Genomic DNA, 24,894 nt, shown 5'->3' with positions numbered 1-24,894 from the left:
CTGGCATCTGGTTGGTTATGTCTTCAGTGATAAACCCGAGTGTGCTGATATGAAATCTGTCAAAAGTCTGCTCCTTTCACATGACACTCCGAGATCCCGGTCTGAACGCTGTCAACAAGGACATGCTGCTGGGATTGATGCAAGTTGATGGCAGCGTGACTGTTGGGTTATCCCAAGGCCAGAGTGCCGTACGGATGCTCATGATACTCCAGCACGGACACAGAGACACGCGTCAGCTAGATCTTCACTTGGTTTAAATTAAACTTGAACTTTAATGACAGATACGTGGTAACCTTGCAACATTCACTTGTACATTCTAATAGAAAATAAATTAAAACCATGAGCAAACATCACACTTCAGCATTTTGTTGTCAGCTACTGGTTAAAACTGAAAATAAATTGTTACCTGTTAGAGGTATTTTGCACACCATGAAAAGAAAATGAGAAAAGTGGAATGTTTAGTACCTTCAGTATCTTCTTTTACTGAGTTTCAAACAGCATTAACAGATTTTTTTCCTTTTTCTGTAATAGAGGCGTTTGTAGCGACCTGTATTCAGTTGCAAGCCATTCATTTTTCTGCTCTCGCTTTCCTTGTTTGTCTCTGCTGCAATAACGTCTATGAGCTGATAGTTTCACACAAAACCAGCATTCAGAGGAGCACAATCAGTAGCTATCAGTATACTTCTACATTTAATAAATGCAACTGTGCTCACATAGTATACCTGCAACATCTACCTGATAACAACAGAGTCGTGACTAGAAGATGCCTATGACGATGAACAAATGCAATGTACTAGAATGTCAATATACACATGGGAAGTGCTTACACAGGGGTCAGGGTGCATAATTCATGGGAACTTAAGTTACACTGTGTCTTGCAAAGTTGTGGAACAAAGTTTGAGCGGTGAAAGGACATCCGAATATGAAAAAGTAGCATCTCGGAGCGCCTCTGCAGTGAAGTCAGTAAATGGTTTGATTGCACAGAGGGTGAAAAAAGACGTGTGCGTGTGTGACGGGGTGATCGGAAGTAGTGTGTTGGATTGTTGGGTGTACGCGACCTGGGTCAAATAGTATGTGAAGGTAATCAATGTGTTTTTCACCCGCTTCAGTCGAGTCACCACATCAAGCAAAATAACGAGTAACAGTGTTACAGTAAAGTATTTGAAAACCCATGTCGATGACATCTCAAGTGGCTGTGTTTGATGTAGGTGACTCCACCCATCTGGCCCTCCATCATACACGTTTCACAGTAGTATTTCACCGAGGTCTGCTGTCAAAGACCCGCTCAAGTCTCTACTTTCTCTTTCTCTTTCTGCTTCTTGCTCTTTTTCAGGAACGACGGTGGCTTGAACTTCTTTTTCTTCTTGGACGGGGACTTGGAGGGCGAACCATCAGGGGTGCCGCCCTGTGGTTTGGCCGGCGGAGCAGCGGGAGGGGAGGAGGTGTCGTTGGTTGAGAGAGCTTTCATTCCTTTCTCCAGTTCCTCTGTCGTCTGCTTTTCTTCCTCGCTCCCGTTCTGTATGAGAGGAGAGTCGGTCTGGTCGGGCTTCTCCTCTCCTGCTCCAGCGAGGGTCGCAGCATGAACACAAACATGGCAACAATTTTAGAAATCAGGCAAGACGGTCCTGAGCGTTGGTGGAGCTGCGAAAGCTACATGCCAAACACGTCAGAGCGCATGAACATGCCGACTGAATGGCGTGAGGGCTCTTACTGTTGTACTTACTAGTGAGACAAGACCAAAGCACCAGAGCTGTGCCCTGTGAGTCAGTGTGGAGGAGTGACATGGAGAAGGACAGACAGACAGACAGGTGGAGGAGATACAGAGACAGATGGATTTCCTCACAAACAAGTACAACATGTAAATCAAACACTCATCACAACAATACACACATTTGGACTTGAAGTGCTGGTGGCGTTAATAATCATGGCTACAGCCTCAGCTACGTGTGCAGCCTGGGATTTCCTGCTGTAACAAGCCCAAATGTCTTCTAGACAGCAAAAAATGACACAAAGCAACGACAACAAAAAAACACCCGACAACCCGTGTTACTCCTGATGGTGGATGGAACAGAGAACTAAATCTGTGGGAGCACCGGGAGACATCTCAGTCTGTGGTTTTCACACAGAATGTTTCAGAGCTGTTGGCATCTGCTCGGGTACGACTGGAGGCAAGTGTGACAACATTTTCTCCGACTTTTCATGGTTGGATTTTGATCTTTTCTGTGGGAAATTCTGCTGGAACATGTTCAAGGTAGGAATCACGGGCAAGTCAGTCCACTACCCTCATAATGATAGTATCCCCATACTCAATACATTGCAAGACCATTCAGCTATGATACATCCTGATCTCCGTGCAGCTGAAGAAAAATACCCCCAAAGGCCAAAATCAGGAATAACATTCGGTTTTAGCTCAAAATTGCTTGAAACTATGTGGATCAATAACTTGTCCCCATGGCAACAGGGGATCTGCAAATAACTATTCGATGTATTTGTCCCAAGTGTAACAATCTGACATGTCAAGTGGAAGTATCGCGATACGTTGCAGTACCGATACACGGCCCCACTCCTTGAACATGCGGCTGTCTGCTCATGCAGAAAGCCTTCAATTCTTTATTCTTTCTTTTTAACGAGGTTTGTTGACAACACAACTTGCCTCGTTTTCAATGACATCGTTTGGGTCAACAAATTTCTGTTGTGAAAATGTTCATTAAAATTAAATGAATTCTAATTAAAATCTAGAAGTTGAGCAAACATTGTGACTGCTCACGGTAGGAAAAGCACAGCCGTTACTAGCGTCAGAGCGAGGAATGATGACGCGAAGCAGCTAAACAGGGTTAGACACCTCTGCTTTTCCCACCATGACACGTCACAGCGTCCCAGGAGTTGAAGAAGGTTGAGCAGGAGGGTTGGGATGAGGAGGATGAGGAGTATCCAGGCTGTCAGTGAGCGTTTAAGCATGAGGGGGTGGAAGCAGCACCGAGTGACGCACAGGTTGGTGTAAGACTCGGAGGAGACTGAAGGGCAAGCAGGGCAGACGATCAGCTAGCTGCTAGCCTCACCTGAGAGGGGGGGTTGGCTGGGCGGAGGGCCCTTTGTGGGGGAGGCAGCAGGGGAAGACTCCTGCTCGTATGCCACCTCCTCCCCTACTCACACAAACACAGTAGTGGACAGTGAGTGCTCAGAAGTGCAGAGTTAGACTGGTGAAGCTTTAAGGGTGCAGCGGACAGTGAGTGTTAGACAGGTTTGAACACATCGGTCAGTTCGAAGCACCGCCTGGACGGCTGTGTGTGGAGGATGGCGCTCGCTTACATCAGGAGTCATGCAACAACACAGGACAACCTGGAGAAATGAGCATCAGCCAGGAGGCACAAATCTGTGCAGCAAATCTGGTGAGAAACCTTCACAATAACGCGTGCAGACATCTTGTGGCCGCTGCACCGAGAAATTCGATTGACACATAGATGATACACGTGACACTAGACAGAGGTGAATAGTGGCAGGGAGACCAGCTGATTGAACCCTACCGTTGGTCCCGCCGTCCTGTTTCTTCTGAACTTCCTTGCGGTACTCCTCCAGCTCCTGGTCGGTCAGCTGGTTAAAGGGGTTGGGAGGTTCCGGCTCAGGTGGGACTTTGGGTGGGCTGACTGGAGACTGATGGACAGGAGAAACAGCTCTTGAATCAGGAGAGGACAGCACACTGATGCAGGTAAACAGAAAAAAAGCACCTGATTTTACCGGGGGACTGTCACCCGTGATCACACTAGCGAGGACTTGAGACTGCGGTCCTGCTGTCTTCATGTCCTGCCGATTCTGCTGTCGGATCTGAGGGAAAAAAAGGTGATTAACCTTTTGCATTACGATGAGAGCATGTGAAGAAGCAGGCTGACAGGAGGGGAAGAGGGAGCACCTTATTGCGTGTCTCGATCACCTCTCGAGGGTTGGTGAAAAGAGGCACAAACTGGTTTGGATTCTCTATTTTGATGGACGTGCTGCCAGCTTGTGTCACCTCCTCTGTCTTCAACCACTGAGGGAGAGAAAACAAAACAGTGGATCAAATCAGTTCATTTCAAAGACCAACAAGAGCAGCATCTTCTCCCAGACTGTCTAAATACAGAGGATGATCTGGGTTATTTACTCAGACGATGGGGGGAGTGTTTAGCCACTAGAGGGCAGACTCTGCACTGCAGTGGTCCTGGCAGAGCAGTGGGGCTTCCCCTGCAATGCAGAGAAGAGGATGGAGAGCAGGTGGGAGGGGCTTAGAGGGAGGCAAACAGAAAGGCAGAGCTGAGCTCCGCCCACTGATGTAAGACAACCAGCCTCATATTGTTTTTGTCTCCAAATGTCTCATCGCTGCAGCTCGGCACCATCTTTCAGACCCTCTGCAAATCAAAGCACCAAAACACCATGAATGAAGATCCCAGGCAATCAACCACACCTTCCTCCTTTTAGCTGGGCACTCGTGAGACACGGTCAGACTTAAGTGGGGCTGATACAGTCTGGATAATTAATTTAAACATGTCTGGTCAGTGGAGTAGACTCCCCCGCTCCCTCCCACCTCCCGCCCCCGAGGCTCACGGTGGTGCGCTGGTGTCCGGGGCTGGCCTGCTCCTGGCTGACTTTCTGGTAAGTGTTGGGTGTGTTGAGCCATCGAGTTCTCTCCTGCTGGCGCTGGGTGAAAGGGTGCTGCCTCAGAGACAATGGGACTCCATCATCATCAAACTGGTGGAAGGCCGTGGCAGTGGCAGGCACCTCAACATCCCTCCGTGTCCGCGACCGCTCCAGCAACACAGGGAAGCGGTAGGCGTATCCGGTGCGGTACCCCTGGAAACAGTAGAGGGTGATGGAGGATGGGGCACAGCTTCGCTTTTATGCTTTTACTGTGAAGCACCTACAGGAAATGCAGTTGTGTGTCTTACAGTAATGCAAACTACACTGCGCTACGGTTTTGCGATACATCAGTTTTAAAGGATATTCACTTGCTGAGGGGTGGTGAGCACTGAGGTGGGCTCTGCCAGTAAAAATCCTGAAAACCCTCTGGACGAAACCTCTCCTCACCACTGTTATCATTTTACTTTGATGTAAATGTTTCCTACCAAATTATCCAGAGTTCTCATGAGGGCTTCAAACTCGTGCTCCCCGACACGGCTCTTATGCAGGGGCCCAAAGGTGGAGCCAGCCCAGCCCACGGTGCCCGTGGGGTTGGGTCTATGGGTGCTCCGATCCAGCAGAATCAGGTTCTGTTCACCGCCGGCACAGCACAGCGCCGACACCTGGAAATAACCTGACTGTTAAAGGAGCACCGTCTCTGATCTGCTGTGAGAGAAATCAAACACAGTGACCTTCAATGTTGGAGGTGTGGCCCCCTACAGGGTTGCTGCAGTGTCGTTTTGGCTCTGAGGGACTTAGACTGCAGTGCAGGAACGTGCATAAAGACAAGGGCAACGGTCCAGGTGCAAAACTGGTGCACTCTCTCTCTCTCTCTCTCTCTCACACACACACCACACACACACACACACACACACACACACACACACACACACACACACACACACAGACATCCATTAGTGTCAGCTGGGGTGGGATAAAATATTGCTACTGCAATACAGTCTGATACACTACTAACACACTCCTGCAGAATATTGATATTCGACCAAACAGCTGCAGTTACAAACGGATCCTTCGGCTGCCATTTGGATCTTTTGTGTGTTGTACATGTGAGAAGTTTAACCTCCTACACAACTCCAACTTTTTCCTGGGTATGTTTTTCTCTCCCAATTACAGGATTCAACCAGAACAACTGGGTCAGTGTGGTGTCACTGGTGGGGTGAGGTTGTGCTGAGTCTGGACTCAAGGACCATGTAGGCTGGGATGGATGTAGTAGTCCATAACACACACAACAACAGAGCTATAGATGGCAGCAGGTGACCTTGAGGAGCGTTTCTTCAGGAGCAAAGACGCCGACACACTCAACTAGCACGAGTACGGCTGACACGCGCTCGCCTCGGTTCAGGACCAACATGAGAAAGTGTTCAATTAAACTCTGTTACTTGGCGTGTAGGAAGCACAAACAGCCATTCAACAAAAGTCAAACCTGGCTGATGGGTCACTTACAGGTGCATAAGAACCTGCTGCTCTCGTTGGAGCCTCTTAATTCTGGCTGTAACAGGTTCCTAGTTTTGGTGCTAATCCCACACCTCGACTGTCAACACACAAAGGACCCAAAATCAAAACGAGTGCAGTGCTTTGTTATGTTTTAAAGATGTGGACGATGACTGGCTGAGCTTTTGTGTGAAGTAAAATTAAAGCGAAATTATAATGTCTCACAAACTGTCCTGCAATATATCGATTATTGCAGAATAGATGGAAGTGATTCTACTTCATCATTGTAGGTCAAGTATCGTGCACTACTCTGATTCCCACCTCTTCTCTCTGGTGAGTCAGAGTCAGTGTGTGTGTGTGTGTGTGTGTGTACCTGGATCTGGCAGGCAGCCTGGATGTGGTAGATGGTGTAGAAGGCCTCCTCCACAGATTCCCCCAGAGCCACAATGCCATGATTTCTCAGCACCAGCACCTACAACATCACCAAGACCCGCATTAACGCCACAGCTGCAGGTTACAGACGTACATCCATGTGGAACCAGAGGGCAGAGCCACCGAAAGTCTAGCTTCAAAGCAGCACTTTTAATAAGTCATCCAGGGCAGAGCTACATCACCTTGAGTCTTTTCTCCATCAGCACATGAGGGAGGAACTGAAGCAGTTAAATGATGACACGCACATTTCAACCGTCTTATCTCTGGTCTGCTCACCTTACAGGTGGGACCCAGGCTCTTCTGCAGCTCCACTCTGTCCTCCTCCTCCTCCATGACTCCATTGTAGTCATAATAAGCCAAATCGCCCACCAGCAATGCCTCATGGGACAAAGGCAGGAGGCCGCATTTCATAGAAGAAACCTGGAGACAGTCAGTCAGTCGTGGTGAAGAAGGTCGCCAGCCAGCCTCATAGATCCGCCGTAAACTTACTGGGTAATGTTGTGCTAGCAGCTGCTTTCCCAACAGCTACGACACATAAGCCTGATACGAAAGGTGTAGTTGGGAGGATAGTCTCAGTCTGTGAGGCCCTCGACCTCCACGGATGGTCAACTCTCATTAGATGGTGCGTTTGAAAAAAACAACCTGAGGTACAGAGGGCCTGTTCTATGAGGGCATGACGACGTGCGACTAACAGTTTTTCCTCTTGATTGATTTTACATTTCATCAAAAACAACTGGTGATCAGTTCAGGGACGCTACAAAAGGCTTCTAACTGATGTGGATTCATCGGCACTGGCCGCGTTGACGTGAGCTGCACTAGCAGCATCAGCGGCTTGGCTAGCACTGCTAGCATTCATGCTAGGTTTGTCCCTCATGGTAGTGGAGGCACTGGTGCACATGGGTTCAACAGTCAGGACTTCAGCTGGTGTCAGTGGTTGTGGGAGGAGACAGTTTCAACAATTTATCAGTTTTTGAGCAGGTAGACCACACATTTGCTGCTAAAGGTTCTTATTTTTCCTGATCCAGGAGAAACTGGACGTATGGAGGATGCAACCTGAGAGGACCCACCCGCAGGTCACCCCCACAGGTGACTCTGCTTACCCTAGTAAGGTAATCATGGATCTAAGTTTACTGCACACACTGTCTTTTCATTAATTTAGTTTATTTTAATCACGCGTTCTCTCTCACCGTATGAATGTGAGCAGCAGATATGCAACAGTGAGCTCTGAGCTACAGCAGCCCCCGCCTGGCATCGCTGCAGGCTGACTCACCGCAGCCGTGGCCGGCGTGTGGAGGTGAAGCAAACAGCGGACGTCTGGACGGGCAGAGTAGATCGCTGAGTGAAGGCTGAACCTCTCTGTGTCCACACCAAGGTTGGTGCTGCCCTTCTCCACCACCTCACCCAGGATATTCACCTTCACCTAAAAACCACATGACACTGTCAGGCCGTCACTGCGTCTGGACCCTCTTTGAGACACAACGAGACATCTATGACACGATTTCAGCACAGCGGCGTTCTAATGAAGCAAATCAGAACATGAGTGTCACGACATGGAAACCAACAGAGTCACTCTCTCCCTCATGACTCTAAGCTGTTGATGAAACTAAGTCATGCACAAATACACACACGGCAAGAATGCACAATAACATGGCAATTTAATTGAATAATATCCAAAAAATCAATGGCCAAATTCACAAGAACAGCAGTTAGCCACTTTGTTTAGTCCTCGTGGTGCGAAGAGCTAATTGCTAATTGTGAGCACACTAGCATGCTCGTGGTGACCACACTTTGTAGGTATAATGTCCGACCATGTGGATGGAAATAAAACCCGAGTAGCTGAACACAACAGCACCACCAGGACTGAGGCCCTGTCCGGACCAGTAGCTTTACATTCCTCCAACGCAAATGGTAACAAGCCTGTCGGCAGACGGACTGGTAACGTAGCCCTGGAAGCTACAAAGGCCTCTGAAGGACTCTTCACTACGGAGAGGAGAACCGTTCCTCCGTACAAACGCTGCTGACTGTTGAGTATTCAGGAGCCCCTTTGAACGCTGGCTTTCACGTGCTTCTACAGGTCAGTGCACTGGTCCGTATTCAGCCTGAAACGACTCACACGTACGAAGCTTGTACATCATAACATTTAATCCTGAAAATACATTGAACAAACATCCAGTAGATGAGTGTGTATATCCATGAATATTAATATTAATAACTGTATGCACGGACGGAAAGGGACGAGTGCTCTCTATTCACTTGTTGGTGGACTCTCAGCTGGTGACTCTCCAAACATTGGAGACGCATTCGGGGGAAGAGCCTCCAGCTGCCACTGTCTCTAAATAAATTCTTTAAATGGGAGCTTGTGGGTGTCTCTCTTTCTCTCAGGTGTCACGTTTGCTGAGAAGCACTAAGCAACGTGCACCTGAGGATGGAAACGGCCGTTTGGAACAAACCAATGTGTCTGTCCTCTAGTTTGACCACGATGACTCACCAGGCTGGATCCGGTCACCTCGCTGTAGGCCAGACCGCCTGGTAGCACCAGGAAGTGTTCCTGCTCTTTACTAACCCGCAGCTGTAAACAAGGCAGAGTGAAGATAGAAAAATGATGGAAAAACACTGGTTTATAAGACATTGTGTATTAATAAGCTGTCGCCTAAATGGAAGAAAGGACAAACGAACCGTGAGGCAGGTGCTGCTGATCTGGGCCCAGCCGTAGAGGTCAAACAGGCGGTGGACGCTGGCCAGCTTGCAGCGCATCAGCCGCTCACCCTTCACCATGCTGCCAGGCTCCCAGCCCTGGAGGTCATTGATGGGAGTCACCATCATCATGTCTGAGGGCGGAGGAAACAGGAAGCCCCATCAATCAAATCACACAGTTTAGGAAGTATTTGTAAGAGCACGCCGGAGCAGGACAGGACCGCCTCTGTTAGGACTGTAATTACTGCATGGACCTGCGGGTCCTCAGGTGTGCACGTCTTCCAAATCCCAAACTGAGCGGAAGTTTTCACAGCCGCACAAATGGCCGAACACTATTTTATGTTCTTCATTTATACTCTGCAGTGCTACTGCAAACTCTGTAGTGGTTGTACTTGTTACTGCAATGTGCTGTTTTCACAGCGTCTGGTTTACTAGTGATGACGGTTCTGGAAGTGTCCTACTGCGCCGCCTCCGGGCGGATCAATGGTTAGTCCAGCTGCATTGAACCGCTGCTGCCCCGCTGGTACAATTTTGCAGTTTTGTGTTGGACACAAAGTACAAGTCCATGGAGAAACGGCGGTGTCATTCAGGTGGGATGGATCACCCGCAGGAGGATTCAGTGTGTTTCTACTTGCTCCAGGAGCCATGTTACTGGACTCCATATGTCCAGCCCGACACCAGGGTCACAAGCAAAATAAGCCAGCAGGGATGGAAGCAGGATCTGAGCTGATTATTGGACTTATTGATTAGTATTCTGTATGATCAGCTGGTAACTAGATCACCCAGTGTTTCACTCCTGTCAGAAACATGTTCTCCTTCTGATGCCGGCTGGGAAAGTTGAGGAAATCCCAGTCCAACATGCATCAAACAAATGTGACGTGGAAACTCAGAACCTTCGGTGTAAAAACACGACCGGGAAATGTGTGCAGCCCAACTTCAGAAACGAGCAGTATTTCTTTTATCCAAGGGTTTTAACAGGGTTTTATTTTTCCCCCCCCAGAAGAAACGTATCAGACAAACTTTAAGATGTCAGGAAGAGAATATTCATGTATTTGTTTCGAGTCTTTAAACTTGGGGAAGATTCTGACCCAGGCTCAGCTGACACCTCCTGTTCTTCTCATCAAGTGACATCAGGAATCCTGTTACAATGACACTCTGAGATCAAGTACACCCTGGGCCACTCACTCCTCCATCAGTAGGATAGACGCTGGCGAGCTTCATGTGGGCAGCAGGGTAAAGATCCCTTCTACCTGACTGCGGTGGGTGGGGCCACCAGCCCGTGTTGGTTTAACCTGACCACCAGTCTCTGGTGAGGAGCCAGAAGAAAACCAGCACACTGGCCCTCCTGGTTTGAAGGTCTGGGCGTGGCCCATGAAAAAAACCCTGCTGCCTACCGGTGTTCATCAGGCCATCGCTGACCCAGCATGTGGTCACTCCTGAAGTGAAGTGAAAATGTGTCCAACCATGCAGGAGAGTTCCTGATGAACATCCTTGACAAACACGTTCTCTAGGATGAGCAACAGAACGCTGACCTCAGGCTCGATGGGTCCGGGATGTAGGAGTGGTGGAGGGTTTGTGTACGTACTGGAGGGGGACACCGGCAGGGCGGCCGGGGATCCGTGTGAGGCCATGAAGTCAGCCAACTGTCTCAGAGCCCACAGGTTCGATGAGCTGCCCCCCTTCTTCATCTGTTCCTGGATCAGCACGTCAAGCTCCTCCCTGAATGACTGCACGCACAAACAAACCGTAACAGACAACACATTACAAATCACGCCAGGTTTTTGTCAATTTGTTTAATAATCTGAAACTTAAAATATGTCAGAGGCTTTAAACACGCGTGCTGGTGCACAAACACTCCGACACGACAGAGACGAGAGTGAGTAAACATTCAACGAGTCAGCACGTTGAGCTGGCTCTCCTCAGAACGACCATCGACACGCCACACATTCATCAGTAGCAGGCGGCCGCAATGTTGTCCACCCACATGCACGCACACGCACGCACGCACACACACACCCATCTCACCGGACTCTGGAGCAGGCTGGAGATGCGTTTCTTATGCTGGGGCCCGGAGCCGGGTGTTGAGTGCTGAGGAGACTGGAGGCCCTCAGGGACCCCATCGCTGGGGCTGCGCTGCACTGGGGTGCCCTTGGGAGTCGGGGACTTACTCATCTTCACTCAGTCGATGGGTGTCTTACAACCAGGGTCGGGGGAGGAGAACTGGGAGAAAAGGAGTGACACACACCGTAAACAATCTTCTCCTCCAACAGGAAACATCCTGATGCTTAAAGGAGAGGGAGGACAGTTTTACCCCCCAGGCTGGCGGTGACGTTCAAAGTAAAAATATACTCAAACAAAAACATCTGACATGGCCTGTTTTCAGACTTCAGATCCGCACAGAGCATCCTAGCTGCCTGTTGTCAGGGGCAACGGTGTGAGCTGGGTGTGGCCTGCAAGTTTTTCACTAGCTGTTGAGAACCCCCCCCCCTTGACCTGATGTGTCACCAGATTCTGGACTGAAGAACCTCCCAGCAATCTGTGATTTGTGCAGTTAAAGTCAGTTCACAAGAAACTTCAACAATTATTTTTCAGGATAGTGGCGATGCCTTGAACTCAAACACGCCCACTTATCGGAGTCACGGCGGCGTGAGTCATGGCGGCCTGACTTTCTCCTTCTGCAACAAAACGTGAGCTGAACTTTAGCTTGAGTGTTCTCACGTGCACACGGCTTCCTCTTGACTAACACACTTGGCTTCATCGCTCCCTGCTCGTCTTCATCGTGAGCGAAGCGAACACACAGCTCATGCATTTAAGATTTTAAAAACTACCGACCGAAAAAACAACACGACTGAAGACATTCTACAATATAAGAGCTCGTACAGGGAAGGCCTGTCTGGAGACGTGGTCCTATTTGGAAGAACCGTCACCATGCTCGTCCTAGGAGGGGTGAGCTGGCGTGCACATTACTTTCAAACATCACGAGCCTACAATTTATCTGGTGGTGCACATCAGCCTGAAGGAAATCAAGTTAGCAAGATATTAAAGACACAATTCATTAAAGTACAGGATAAATAATTTGTTTTCTAGTTGCATGTGGAACAACACACAGCACAAAACCTGCCTTGATGGTTTTTAATGTCCAGGCAGCAGCATTGAATTGACAGACCTACCCAGACATTAAGGATGCTGTATTCCTCGGGGCACCGGCTGTTGGAAGGGAAGAGCTGTCGAGACTGAAGCATTAGCAGTAAGAGCTTACATGCAGACAGCAGCGCCGAGCCACTCACAGGAAGTAGGCTCACGATACGGCTCGGTAATTGGAGAACAAGTCGACAATTACCGTCAGGATCATCAGCAAAGGGCTGGCCACTCCCCAACTGAAACCTACTCAACTCACACACACACGGGGCTGCAGGGAGCAGATAAGGTACCACACACTCACCACACCCTCCCTCCCCCCTGTGCCTCATCGCACTGACTCACTCACTTGGATCCATGATGGCTCGCATGAGTGTCACACAGCTGCAGATGAGAGCAGGACATGTGACTGAAGATGGCACTCCTAAATCTCGTCACATGACAGACACGGAACCAACAGATGACTAAAGCTTTAATGGAGCTTCTGGATAAAACCTGCACTTTAGCCCGACAGCGTCAGGCTTCCTGCGCTGAAGTAGAAACATCAGCAGTTCTCTGAAGCCCGCCTGAGTCGTCGGCTCAGGAGTTAAGGCGGCTAAACTGCTCCGATTATAGTTGGGAAGAACCGTTCAGTCCAGTGTGACATTCGCATGTCAGGAATATTCCCTGAGATTTGTTTTTGATCCAAAACACACAATTCAGTTTCCTCAGACATTATCGGACGAATGTTGCTGATTGTTTTATCAGGAACACATTTCACTGCCGGGTGTTTTCAGTTTGTTCTACTTGTGTGAAATGTTCCAGGCTGCTGTCCTGGCCAGGAATCCCATGCAGAGGAGACTGACTGGCAGTGGGAACATTGCTGGTGAAATAAAGGAATTTTTTTTCAAAAATGTATCAAAAAAAACCTCACATCTTGAAGTCAGTCTGCTAATCTTCCCCTCACCACACCGGCTGGTTCACAGTGAGCTGGCCCCCCTCTCGGGGGGGTTGAGTGGCCCAGCTGCTGACAGGTAGCAGACACAGAGCCCGTGTCTCCAGGGACACTCCTAATGACAGGGGGGGCGTGGAGGTCTGGCTGCTGGCCCACCACAGCTGTTTCCTCATCCTTACTCACACTTTGGTGGCGACTGGTTTCGCTGCTCTCCTGTCTGGCAGCAGCTCGGACACGAAGCCTCTCTGCTGCCGCTCTGCTTCTCGCTCATAACCTCAAAGGGTGCGTCAACCTGACGTCATCTGCTACCAGGAGTTAGCATCCTTCGTGCAGCTAACAGTATGTAGCAATAGCTGTTCTTCACATCTTGGTTTTTCAAATAAGATCAAACTGAATAATCTTGACCACAGCGGCCCGTCGCTGACAGCGCCTGCAGGTTTGTGGAGCTCACATGCACCACCTTGATGGACGGAGTTGCAGCGTCTTGCAGAAATGCAGCGTACACAAGATGAGAATGTCACGTATTGATTGAGAGAAAGAGCGGTTGTGAGGGCTGGGATACCTCCACAGCCTCTAATGGAAAATTTGGCTTCCACTTTAGCTGAAAGCACTGAACAGCCAAAGTAAAAATTAAAAAAACATTATGAAAATATTTAATTTTTTTTGTCAAAAACGGAACAAATGAAAGAGCAGATATTCAAACGCTTGAGTCCTTATAGTCAAGACTTTCAAAAACATGTGAGTCAATAACGTGTTCTTACTCACAATTCATGCAAAAATGCAGCCACAACTGCTTGACGAACATCAGACGATAAATCCAACAGCAAAAGGTGAACACATAGGAATGAACACACACACGATGAGGTCATGACGGAGGAACTCCGCTCCACCTGAGCGTCTGTTTCACTGGGAGGCTTTCAGCTGGGACGGCTGCTCAGGAACCTGGGATGCGTCTCCTCTCGTTCTGGGTTTGGTCTCTCACATTTGGAGTGAGGCGTCCACATTTCTCCTCACCGGCGTAAAGACGCCTCACGGACCCGAGAATCAAAAGCCTGGATCAAATGTGTATTTACAATATTTCAAATTAAACTGTGCGTTTAGGACAGAAGAAGCCTCGATATTAAACGAGACTCAGTCAGGGTACGTGAGGGGGCCATCAAGTCGAATCATGTCTGCCATGTTGGTACAGAAGCATTCCCCCCCCCCCCCCCCCACACACACACACACATACACATATTGATCCGATTGTCACGTGAATGCAGCACACAATATTAAGCCTCCACTGTGATACTTCAGCCCCGGGATCTGTAGGACTTGGTTTCAAGCAGCATCCTCCGCCGCGTGGCTGCCTAGCAACTCTCGCACGCGCCGCAGCATCAGCACCAGCAGGGCTGCGGATGCGCCAATAATGGCTGCCCGCACAGTGCGGAGGCCAGCGGCGCTGCGCTGCGCTGCACGGATGAACGCTCGCGAAAAAGAAGCTCCTTTGTGGTTTCCTCCGGGCCAGCATGTTGTAACACTCAGGAAACACTGTAAGAACTGGAGGGGGGGGGGGGGGGGGGCACGCTGCATGGCTGAAGCTGCTGCTGGGCGGGGGGGGGGGGGGGTACTGCCATCACGGAGCTGCTGGAGCACCGCGAACAGCCACACCGACGTCCTCGGTTCTACACTCACCAGCTACCGTGCAGCGGGTGTCGGGCGCGCAGCCATGTTACGGTTTCTGCGGGGGGGAGAGGGAAGATGGAGAAGGCTGCGCGGGTCTACGTGCGCACACAGCGCTCATGCACGCATCAGGGCGGCTGAACAACGCCCAGCAGCCGCACAACGGCACAAACATCAGCAGCAGCAGCAGCAGCGTCGGACTCACCTCACAGCATCCTCAGGACCACTGCCTCCGAGCGGCTGCGGCACTCCCACCCGTCCGGGCCGTCCTCTCAGCAGCCAGATGTGGTCGCTCAGGCCGAGGTGCTGGGTGGTGACACCACGGCTCCTTTGTCGGAGGAGCTCAGGGCCTCAGCTGAAACCGAGTCAGTGGACCCTGATGGTTCTCATCGACCAGCCCCCTGCCACGCCTGTCCGGTGGGACTCCCAAGGGTCCACCCTCACACGGCCGGGGGAGACCAAGCTAGTCATGCACTCGGTTATTAGCTGGGTTAAAGCTCCGCAGGCTTGGTGGGGTTCTGGTGGCGCCTCCCGAAACGTTTGGTTATGAAGGCCCAGGTAGGACAGACGCACGCGCCAACAGGCTCCACCTGGTGGTCGAAGGAAGAAGAATACAGTGGAGGGATCGCGCGCGCGCACACGCACACACACGAAAGCAGCTACTTGGAGGACATAGAAAAAAACCAGTGCAAATCAGCGACACAGAGGCAAGACTCAAGACGCTGTATTGTCACTCGCAGGTTTACTCAGGAGCGGCACAGGATGTCACCCTCAAGCTCCTGTTTTTAGTCCAATAAATAACTGAAGGAGACTATATATATATATATATATATATATATATATATATATATATATATATATATATATATATAAACATTTGACAAAAAATTAAAAAATATATTTTAAAAAGTAGTAAAACTAAGGCAGCAGAATTTAGCACTGCTGAAGACGTGAGGTCGTCCAGAGGTATCGCACTTAAGGATAAAGTGTTCGTTCATAGCGCAGGTATATGTTTGTGTTTGTGTGTGTGTGTTTGTGTGTGTGTGTGGGGGGGGGGGGGGAGGCTACAGAGGACCACTCGAGTTCAGCAGTCTAACCCTCGGGGAGAAGCCGCTCCTGAGCCTGGGGGTCTCGGTCCCAATGCTTCGTACAAAAAGCGGTGGCGTCTCCGACTCAGATGTGTCTGCATGTGAATGTCGGGTCCCACTGTTGTGGAAGGAGACAAACATGCGCACCTCCAATGGGCTTTCATTTTGGCTGGCAAGACTTTTGTGTCCGACACCTCCAGGATGTACATGCATGTCCATCCATCATCATCCCGCGTGACGCTGGGGGGCTGGAGAGGCGGGGTCACCCTGGAGAGGTCACCAGTCCATCGCAGGGCCACCAACTCACACCCACGACTACAGGCAGTTTGGAACCCCCAATTAACCTCACCAGTATGTTTTTATAGTGTGTGGGAGGAAGCTGGAGTTCCCCGGAGGAAACCATGGTGTGTTCCCCCGTGTATGTGGGGGGGGGGGGGGGGTACACCGTGGTTCCCAATGGCAACAGTGCTTATCACCACACCACCCCTCATGGAAGTGTGTGCAGTGAAATCGTGACGCCAACAAATCAAAAGAAGAAAAAAAAAAAGGCAGACAGAACCACAACTTGAATGGGTGACGTCACCAGCGCGGGGCCACAGTGGCCGAGGAGTTCCTGTAATAGTTTAATCTCATCCAGTCCAGCCTAGCAACAAGGTGGCTAATCCAGCCTTCAGGTCTACTGGCAGGTAAAAATGACGAACGATAAACGTTGAAATCGAATGGAACTCTCTTTATTTCACCCCAATAACTGGTTGTACATTTTGCTGTCATTTTCTTCAAATAAACAGATTCACTTCGTCAAACAAAACGTCCAAATAAACTCAGACCAAAGAAGAAGAAGAAAAAAAGACATTTCTTCACAGAAAAATCCTTTCCTCGACGTGAGGGCCCTAAAAATAAAACGAGAGAGACTGGAAGTTAGACAGAGTGACGAAACAACTCGGGCCCTTCAGCAGAACCGTGCCGAGCGCTGAAATGACTCCTTCACCGGGCTGAACAGAGCCGCTGCAAGCAACTGTTTGACCACAAGAGGGCAGCAACACATTTGGAATTGTGGTGAAACGCATTTGTTACTCGCACCCGGAGGTTCGCGGGCCACTGAGATGTGTCACTCCACCGTATTTTGTCAAATTCAACTCTTTTGAGACATTTCAACACTTTCCTGCAAGCATGAGCTCAATGGAAACCTGGAGCGGAACATTATCTGGGTGAGTGCACGCCTTTTCTTCCACTGGGGATGTGTAAAAATGTCTGCTGTAAAAAAGGGACCTACTGAGAAGCACTTGAGGCTGCACTAAAAGCCCCGTGTGAGGAGACAGCATCCAGCAACAGCAGACATCTGCACTGTTCCTCAGGAGTGAATGCGCGGGGACTCAAAGCGTGCGCAGCTCTCTTCTACCCAGGAGTCCCTCATCCAGCTCAGGTTCATTCTGTTCCCTTCCTACAGCGAAATAGCAAACTGTGTACTCACTTTTATCACATCACATTGAATTGATGGTAACAAAGCAGGGATGGCGAGCATTCACAGTGCTGAACAGCTCAAGAGTGTCCAAACGGAAAACGCCACGTCCTCGCCAGGAAGTACGGGGTTAAGCTCCTCCACCTTTGGCTGATGGGAGGGGTTATGTTTCCAGCTGGAACTGTGATTTTTGATGTGAGCATGAACACCCTTTTCAAATCATAAAGATCCTTTTTCCCCAACATGAACACAGCAAACACTGTTCCTTCTGCTGGAGTCGGGGTCCAGGGGGTCGCTGTGTTCTCGCACCTTGCGGGGCGTCGCTCTCGCCGTCTCGTAGACATTTCCTTTTGAAGATTCAGACCATGATCACATGGCACTGACCACGAACACAAAATACAACCCCACGTCCAATGAAGTTGGGGCGCTGTGTAAAACGTCAAGAAGAACAGAACGCCATCATCTCCAAATCCTACATTCAACTGAACGAACCACGAAGACGTTTGATGTTCAGACTGATGAACTTTGTTGTGTTTTTTTTTGCAAATATTCACTCATTTTGAGTTTTATGCCTGCAAAACGTTCAGAAAAAGCCGGCGCAGGGACGAGTTTCCCGCTGTGTCACATCACCTTCACAGCCCCCAGTGAGCGTTTGGGTTTGAAGCTTTGGAGGCGGAGTTCTTTCCATTCTTGCTTTCTGTACTTCAGTTGCTCGGCAGTCCGGGGTCGCCATTGTCGTGTTCAGCGCTTTATTATGCGCCGCACATTTTCAAAGGGACTCCAGTCTCAATGCCGCACTGTTTTACTACGAAGCCACGCTGTTGTGAAACCTGCAGGATGTGGCTCGGCATTGTCTTGCTGAGACAAGCAGGGACTGAAGACTGGAAGGCGGCAAGCATCGCTCCAGCACCTGAGCGGACCGTTCAGCATCGATGGTGCCTTCACAGATGTGCGAGTGGGCGCCGTGGAACGTTCCAAACAGGGGTTCTTTTGTTTTGTTTTTTGAGCAGAACTTGTCGCCCCCATCCCAGCTTTTTTAAACATCTTGCAGGCATCAAATTCAACATGCGTGAATGTTTGCAAAAGAAAAAAAAAATCAATAAAGTTAATCAATTTGAACATTAAGTACCTCGTCTCTGTGGTGCATTCATCCACATTCCATGAAAGGCGAGGCAAAGCCACCCGTCTCTGCAGAGACCTTCAGGGATGCAGGTGTGTTCACGCTGGCTTTTAATGTAACAAGTACTTTTTCAATATGACCTCTACTTTCAGTTGTACTTCAGTTATGTGAATGTTTACGATCGATGTATTTTTCTACTCTGAGTATTTGATACACGTGTAAATGGAAAGAATCCCACCTGGCAGGTGAGTCCTGGTCTTCTGCTCTGCCCGTCACTCAGCAGAGTTGAGACACCTGCAGGAGGAAGAAGACGACTCAGGCTCCGAGGTGAACAAACACAGACGCCCTCGTCAAACTACGGCTCCGCCCCTCAACACCAGGCACCGCGCTAGTCCCTCTAGTTAGCCTGGACAGTAAACATGTATCAAGGTAGGGCAGAGGCCTTCACCTGCAACATCCTTGCTGGTAGGTGTGAGGGGGCGGGGCAAGTAGCAGCAGGAAGGAGGGTGCAGATTTTTTTTGTCCTGTATGCAAAATTTGGAGAATAAAGTGAGAGAGCAAAGGCCCTCTCACACGCGCCTCCCCGCTAACGTTTGCTAAACTTGACAATGCGACAGTGAAAACAAAAAAAAGTCCAAATAACAGAACTGATGGATCCTCCCCTGAACCCCATCAGCCGCCGCGCTCGATGTGAAACGACACGTGACATGACATCACTCGTGGCCCCATCCCTCCTATTCTCACGATGTAGACAACGTATCTAGTGTGCACACACACACACACACACACACACACACACACACACACACACACTCACGATTGTGCGTGTGCGGGCGCACTGTGCACATCTCTGAAAATGTCATGAGAGCGCACCCGTCTTGATCATGAGCCCATCAGCTCGAATCATCCAATCAGAAGTCCTTGTGGAGCGTTTCACGTCTCCCGTGTCAGCACCTTTCTCCCAGACTCACTTCAGACAATCAAACACTTATCACTGATTGCAAATTGTAGTCGTGGACCATTGCTGCTGGTTCAATTCAGGAATTAAACCTGTCTGATTGCCAGTTGTCTGCAGAGTGAGACATTCCAGAATTGCCTTTATTGTTAAACAGCCTAACGGCCATGACGGCCACAGCTGATACCCTCACGATTCATTTTCATGATGCACATTTACTTTACCTGCCAATAAAGACTTCAAGTAATTGCAGGTGAATTCTGACCGATTTCTGCGTTCACAGAAACATGCGCATCCTCTCCACACTACACAACATGCAAAGAATGTCCACGTGTGTGACAGGATCTGGACGTACGTGAGCGGCGGGAGTCTGATCAGGAGCCACTTGGATGATGAACTGGTATGCAGGCATCATGCAGTGTTGCAGCACCAGTCTGGTCATGTCTCCGTCGTCCGTCCCCGATTCTGAAGGGACGTCGAATCCATCGTCCATGTGCTCGTCTGACATGTTGAGGAACTGTCATGGAATGCAAATAAAACATCACCTGTCAAACAAACACCCACCTGTGTCAGCTAGAATGATGAAGCCGTGACATCAGCAGGGCCTCTGTCCCTCACTCGACGTGACAGGAGCCCCTTAGCTTATCTGCACGCTTTCAGACGGGCAGGCCATTTCCTGGTACGACCATTATATAGTCTAGTTCAGAGCGAGTGACCCTGACACGCAGTCCTGCACTCCAGTTCTCCATGTACCGCCCACGTCAAGATGAAGCGAGCTGATATTGTGTGAAGAAGGTTGGAACAAACTGACAACCCACACAAGTCCTTCAGCTGCAGCGGCTGCCGGCTCAAAGGATGAAGACACAATGAAAACCCTCCATGTCCTGCCGGATCCTCCAGCTGCTCCAAATCGCCGTTCTGGGTTCGACTGTAATCACGGCGCTAGCTGGCACTCAGCCAAGCATCGTTGCTCGTTTCTAGCCGGCAGGAGTTACAGATTAACCTCCACGCCAAGCGTCTTTGCCCACTGACTAACTAACTCATCAATCAGCGACGTTGCAATTTGGTTAGTTTATTTTTTTTGATGCTCAGCTGCCTAATTTCTGACCCTGCGCTTTTATTTTGAAGGACACGTATTTCCCATGATCATGTCAACATCTAGGAGCAGCGCAGCGTTGTTGCCAAACCCCATGCGCTCCAGCATTTGTGGACACTGTTGGGCCTTACAGTGATACTGAACTCCTCGCTGGTTACTGAGAGCTGTTACAGAGACTGGGACCAGTAACGTATGACCACCGGTAGTGGGGCAGGCGGACCTCTTGCTACAGTTTTATTTTGATGCGGAATGACTGATATTCTAGGTGGAGCAGTGGTCCTCCCTGTGGCCCCCAGCTAGAAGGTTGTGGGTGGAGCCCCAGCTGCAGCACGGGGTCTTTCTGGGTGAGTCTCCATGTTCTCCCTGTTCCTGCTGGGTTCTCTCTGGTACTCCAGCTTCCTCCACAGTCCAAAGACATCAAGAGGGACCAGGTTAATCCAGACTCTAAATTGACCGTAGGTGTGGCTGGGAGAGCCAATGGTTGTCTGTCTCTATGTGTTGGCCCTGCCATGGACTGGTGACCTGTCCAGGGGGAAGGCTGCTGGGATAGGCTCCACCCCCCCCCCCCCCCCCCATGGATGGATGGAACTTTGCTGACTTTTAAGAGTTTTGCACAACAAATCCCTCACGATGTTGAGATTTTGTCCATTTTCATCCATTTTTTGCGCTCCGTTCAACGTAACTACAGCCTTGAGTGAAGCATTTGAAGCGTTTCACTGTCAAAACGCACATGAAAAATAGCTGGGACATCATCCGATCATTGGCCTGGAAGCCTGGTGAATCTCCCAATAAGATTTTGGTTAAAGTAAAACTTTCCCATTGTCAAAAGTGCACAGTAGAAAGACTCACATCATCCATTTTCCACAGGTCAGCGGCCAACCCCTCAGTCTGACCGTAAGTGCTTGCATTCTTTAGGAAATCAGTCCCATTGCCATCATCCTGAGAACAGAAAATAACACTACTCAAGAATTGATTACACTAAAGCAGTTCCGTCTTCAGAATACAGAAGTGGCCACTGGAGTCCCTGGGGAACGTAGTACTTACACTGTCTGTATCCTGCAAAACAGCTACAAGTAATCGAATGTACTCTGTCGCAGCTTTCAGAGTGTCCACTTTACTGGGCTTCCGGTCCGGTCGCATGAGTGGCACCATTCGCTTCAGGCGAGAGAACATGGTGTTCAGGTTCCTGATCTGCACAGGAGAGACGGAGGCCTCATTCAGCCGCATCAGGAGGATTAGCAACACACGGCAGTAGTAAAGACTGGTTATCCTCCATCGGCAGCGCCACACATTAACTGGAGGAAAGAACTCTCTCGCTGCTCTGCTCAGTGGCCATGACATCATCCAACCCTCAGTTGCTTCTCCTGGATGAAGACGGTCGTACGGCTGGAGCTCCAGACCTCCACAAACCTGATCAAATCCTACTGACGTAAATATTAGGGATCCCATAAATGAATCAAAAGCAAAACAGCGACTCATACGAGGAGTTTTTACGTGACAGAATGTGACTGTGAGGAGGAGGGGGAGAGACACGTGCTGGAGTCTGATGGTTAAACACACGCTTACACTCCCTCTGAGCAACTCTTCACCTCAAAACAATATCAGGGAACTTTGGTTGACCAAGTTAGAACGTCATATCTAGCAGGAACCATCCAGTGTTCCACATCGCTAGGCAGAAACATGCAGGTTACCATGTTGCATCATCATGTTGATGTTGGAATGCCTTTGGTCCACGCCGCCGTCCCCGCCTCTTCTTTTAATCTTTCTTTGCTTGTGCCAAATTGACATCCTGCACAGCAACTTCACAAGAACAGAACGGGCCACCGCTGGCCCGTGGGCCACACTTTGGGCAGCCCTGATGCATTCAGCAGAGCTCTGTCTAAGTGGAAGTCAATCAAAAAGGAGAAATAGCAGGTTATTGCTTTTTTAATTAATTGAATTTAGCTTCAATTTGTAATGAATATTTGAGGGGGATACGTGGGTTCAGCAGTCCGGGAATTATTAAAAATGCCCCCCCCCCCCACACCACCACAGGTTGGGGGGAGGGGCGGTTACTGGTCAGAATGGCTCCTGTCCAGTAGCAACAATTTTCGCTGCTCGTCTGGCTAAGTTGAGTAACTCCTAATTGCAGCCGGCGGTTGGGGGCCACAGCGCCCCAGTAAAGCCAACCGGGAGGTGGACCAGCGTGAGCTGGGGGCGCCGGTCCTCTCACCCGCAGCCGCTCCTTGGCGTTCACCATCTCTCTCTTCTTCACGGTCTCCGTGAACTCCTCCGCCACGCAGTAGGAGCCGTCCTTCGCCCGCCGGAACTTCTCGATGTTGTTGTAGACCGGCAGCGCGGACTCGCCCGTCAAACGCTTCAAGATGTCACTCATTAATTCCGCCTCGGGAACCTTCATCTCCCCCGGTGACACGCGCCGGCCTGACAGCCTCCGGCCTCGCGTACCTGCTCACGTAAATGAACCGGGAGGAGGAGCAGGAGGAGCGGGAGGAGCAGGGCTCGCACCTGCGGGCTGATTAGCCTCACGGCTTCGGGAGAGGGAATTCGAACCTGACAATTAAAATTGAAAACGTTGAAGCTTTTAATTGGACAGCTTGAAAGGTCGTAACAACAACAGAAAAGAAGACTTGACAACGTTTGAAAACGATTTGAACGTCTGAATAAAGTTTTAATTGGCTGAGGAAAAACACCCTGCCAACTGTATTTGTATTTCCGGTTTCCTTCACTGGGTTTCTTCCACACGTCTGCAGGTTCTGAATGTTCATCCTTGCTGTTAATTTTCGTTCTGGGTTTGGAACCTGCAGCTGATGTCAAGTTTGTTGGGACAAATATTGAAACCTCAGTCTTGAACAGAGGGCATCAGGTGGAGCGGAGGTCAGCACGGTGGCCCCCAGCAAGGAGGCCAAGTGCTCAAGACCTGGCTGGAGCACGGGGTCCTCCTGGAACCTGTTGTTCTCCATGTTCTCCATGCTGAGATAGGCTCCGCCCTGAACGGGGAAAATGGAAGAATATTTATTGCAGAGCCTTTTTTTCCCAGAACATTCTATGTGAATTCTAGACTTCCAGACTGAACCAACGCATCTAATTTCCATTTGCAGCGGTAATAATGAGCACAGTTATAATACAACAATAATTACCATCATGGCTCTGAAGCTCATTTCACATCACGTCACATCTGACTGCTGCTGGAACGTTCCTTTGTACGCGAGCACGAGAACCGACGGAGGCGAGCCGGAGCAAATCCTTCACCCGGCAGTCAGAAACCAGATCGAAAAACTCCCTCGGATCCTGAATGAAGGCTCAGACTCTTCAGACTGGGACACTGGCACAGGACAGCCAGTACAGACGTGTAGCTGGGACTCTGTTCATGCAGTACTACTACGACCACCACTACTACTACCACTGCTAGTTGAAAGACGTATTTCTGGGGGTCAGTGTAGAAGTGGGCCCTCCAGGCCGGGACACCACTGAACCCATGAGCAGCCAAATGAGGATTTGTCATCATTTCTAATCAAAACTGTTTGGGAGGCGTTTCCTCAGAGGTGTGGGGAGAGTTGTGGTGAACAGGAAGTAGAATGTGGTGGAATAAAACACATACATGTACATTTACCTTTGCCAGAACTATCCAGCACTGTTGCTCCTGCTACTGTTATATTACTGCAGTTTTCTGTGTTCCTCGGCAGCTTGAGGACAACGCCATCCATCACGCACCGGCTTTTCATGTGAGCGGCAGCGTCTCACAGACCTCGGCGCGCCCCTTTCATCTTTATAATGATGCACAAGAGGAGTGCGCATCATCAAAGAGGAGACGCTGCGGTAATAACCCAGATAGGAGGCACCCTCCGACGCTGGCACGCTGGGGGTTTCAAACAGGCCACCCCCACGGACAGCTTGACCTCGGGGGCGGGTCAGGATGACCTCATGGAGGACAGAGGGTGACACATTCAGGGGGTCGCCTGCTAAACGCTCATCTCACCCGCGTTCAGAAACTCACTGGCGAGTCTCTGAGGGCTTCGCTTTTCAACTCTTGAAACTCCCTTCTGAAAATAAAAGAATGTTCTGTGACTTCCGTAAAATAATAAAATACTTTGTGATGCACAATTTTGAGGAGCGTCCACAGAACAATCTGCTCTAATTTCTACAGTAATACAAAGTATCAAGTACTGTACTTTAATACAGCACTGAGGTATCAGTACTTTACCTGATTATTTATACTT

General features: G+C 49.7%; 2 protein-coding genes across 10 annotated transcripts; both read right to left on the bottom strand.

The window, feature by feature from the left end:
- Positions 1 to 35: 35 nt before the first annotated feature.
- Positions 36 to 15,540, bottom strand: add2 (adducin 2 (beta)). Of its 7 annotated transcripts, none has more exons than XM_086207455.1 (16): positions 15,165 to 15,540; positions 14,972 to 15,017; positions 11,251 to 11,445; positions 10,811 to 10,952; positions 9,208 to 9,359; positions 9,020 to 9,100; positions 7,802 to 7,951; positions 6,808 to 6,951; positions 6,473 to 6,571; positions 5,094 to 5,270; positions 4,576 to 4,821; positions 3,908 to 4,024; positions 3,736 to 3,822; positions 3,525 to 3,651; positions 3,060 to 3,143; positions 36 to 1,557 (listed from the first exon to the last, which is right to left on the bottom strand). In XM_086207455.1, exons 3-16 carry the CDS (start codon positions 11,395 to 11,397, stop codon positions 1,286 to 1,288), a joined length of 2,025 nt encoding a protein of 674 aa, XP_086063581.1. In that variant the 5' UTR covers positions 11,398 to 11,445; positions 14,972 to 15,017; positions 15,165 to 15,540; the 3' UTR covers positions 36 to 1,285. The 7 variants fall into 7 exon arrangements, with proteins under 7 accessions (XP_086063581.1, XP_086063580.1, XP_086063579.1 ...); XM_086207457.1 differs by lacking the exons at positions 14,972 to 15,017; positions 15,165 to 15,540 and adding exons at positions 1,724 to 1,757; positions 12,396 to 12,633 and having other exon boundaries at positions 1,411 to 1,557; XM_086207458.1 differs by lacking the exons at positions 14,972 to 15,017; positions 15,165 to 15,540 and adding exons at positions 1,724 to 1,757; positions 12,396 to 12,633 and having other exon boundaries at positions 1,452 to 1,579.
- Positions 15,541 to 16,762: 1,222 nt separating this feature from the next.
- figla (folliculogenesis specific bHLH transcription factor) lies at positions 16,763 to 23,171 on the bottom strand. 3 transcript variants are annotated; one of them, XM_086207450.1, is made up of 6 exons: positions 22,890 to 23,171; positions 21,722 to 21,868; positions 21,527 to 21,616; positions 19,937 to 20,098; positions 18,865 to 18,920; positions 16,763 to 17,933 (listed from the first exon to the last, which is right to left on the bottom strand). In XM_086207450.1, exons 1-5 carry the CDS (start codon positions 23,073 to 23,075, stop codon positions 18,903 to 18,905), a joined length of 603 nt encoding a protein of 200 aa, XP_086063576.1. In that variant the 5' UTR covers positions 23,076 to 23,171; the 3' UTR covers positions 16,763 to 17,933; positions 18,865 to 18,902. The 3 variants fall into 3 exon arrangements, with proteins under 3 accessions (XP_086063576.1, XP_086063578.1, XP_086063577.1); XM_086207452.1 differs by having other exon boundaries at positions 16,763 to 17,488; XM_086207451.1 differs by having other exon boundaries at positions 16,763 to 16,937.
- Between the last annotated feature and the right edge of the window lie 1,723 nt (positions 23,172 to 24,894).

This window comes from Aulostomus chinensis, chromosome 6, assembly GCF_037954235.1.
Source record: "Aulostomus chinensis isolate RoL2024-O1b breed Wild chromosome 6, RoL_Achi_v1.0, whole genome shotgun sequence".
Classification (NCBI taxonomy): domain Eukaryota; kingdom Metazoa; phylum Chordata; class Actinopteri; order Syngnathiformes; family Aulostomidae; genus Aulostomus; species Aulostomus chinensis.
This window is presented reverse-complemented; position numbering and strand designations above follow the sequence as displayed.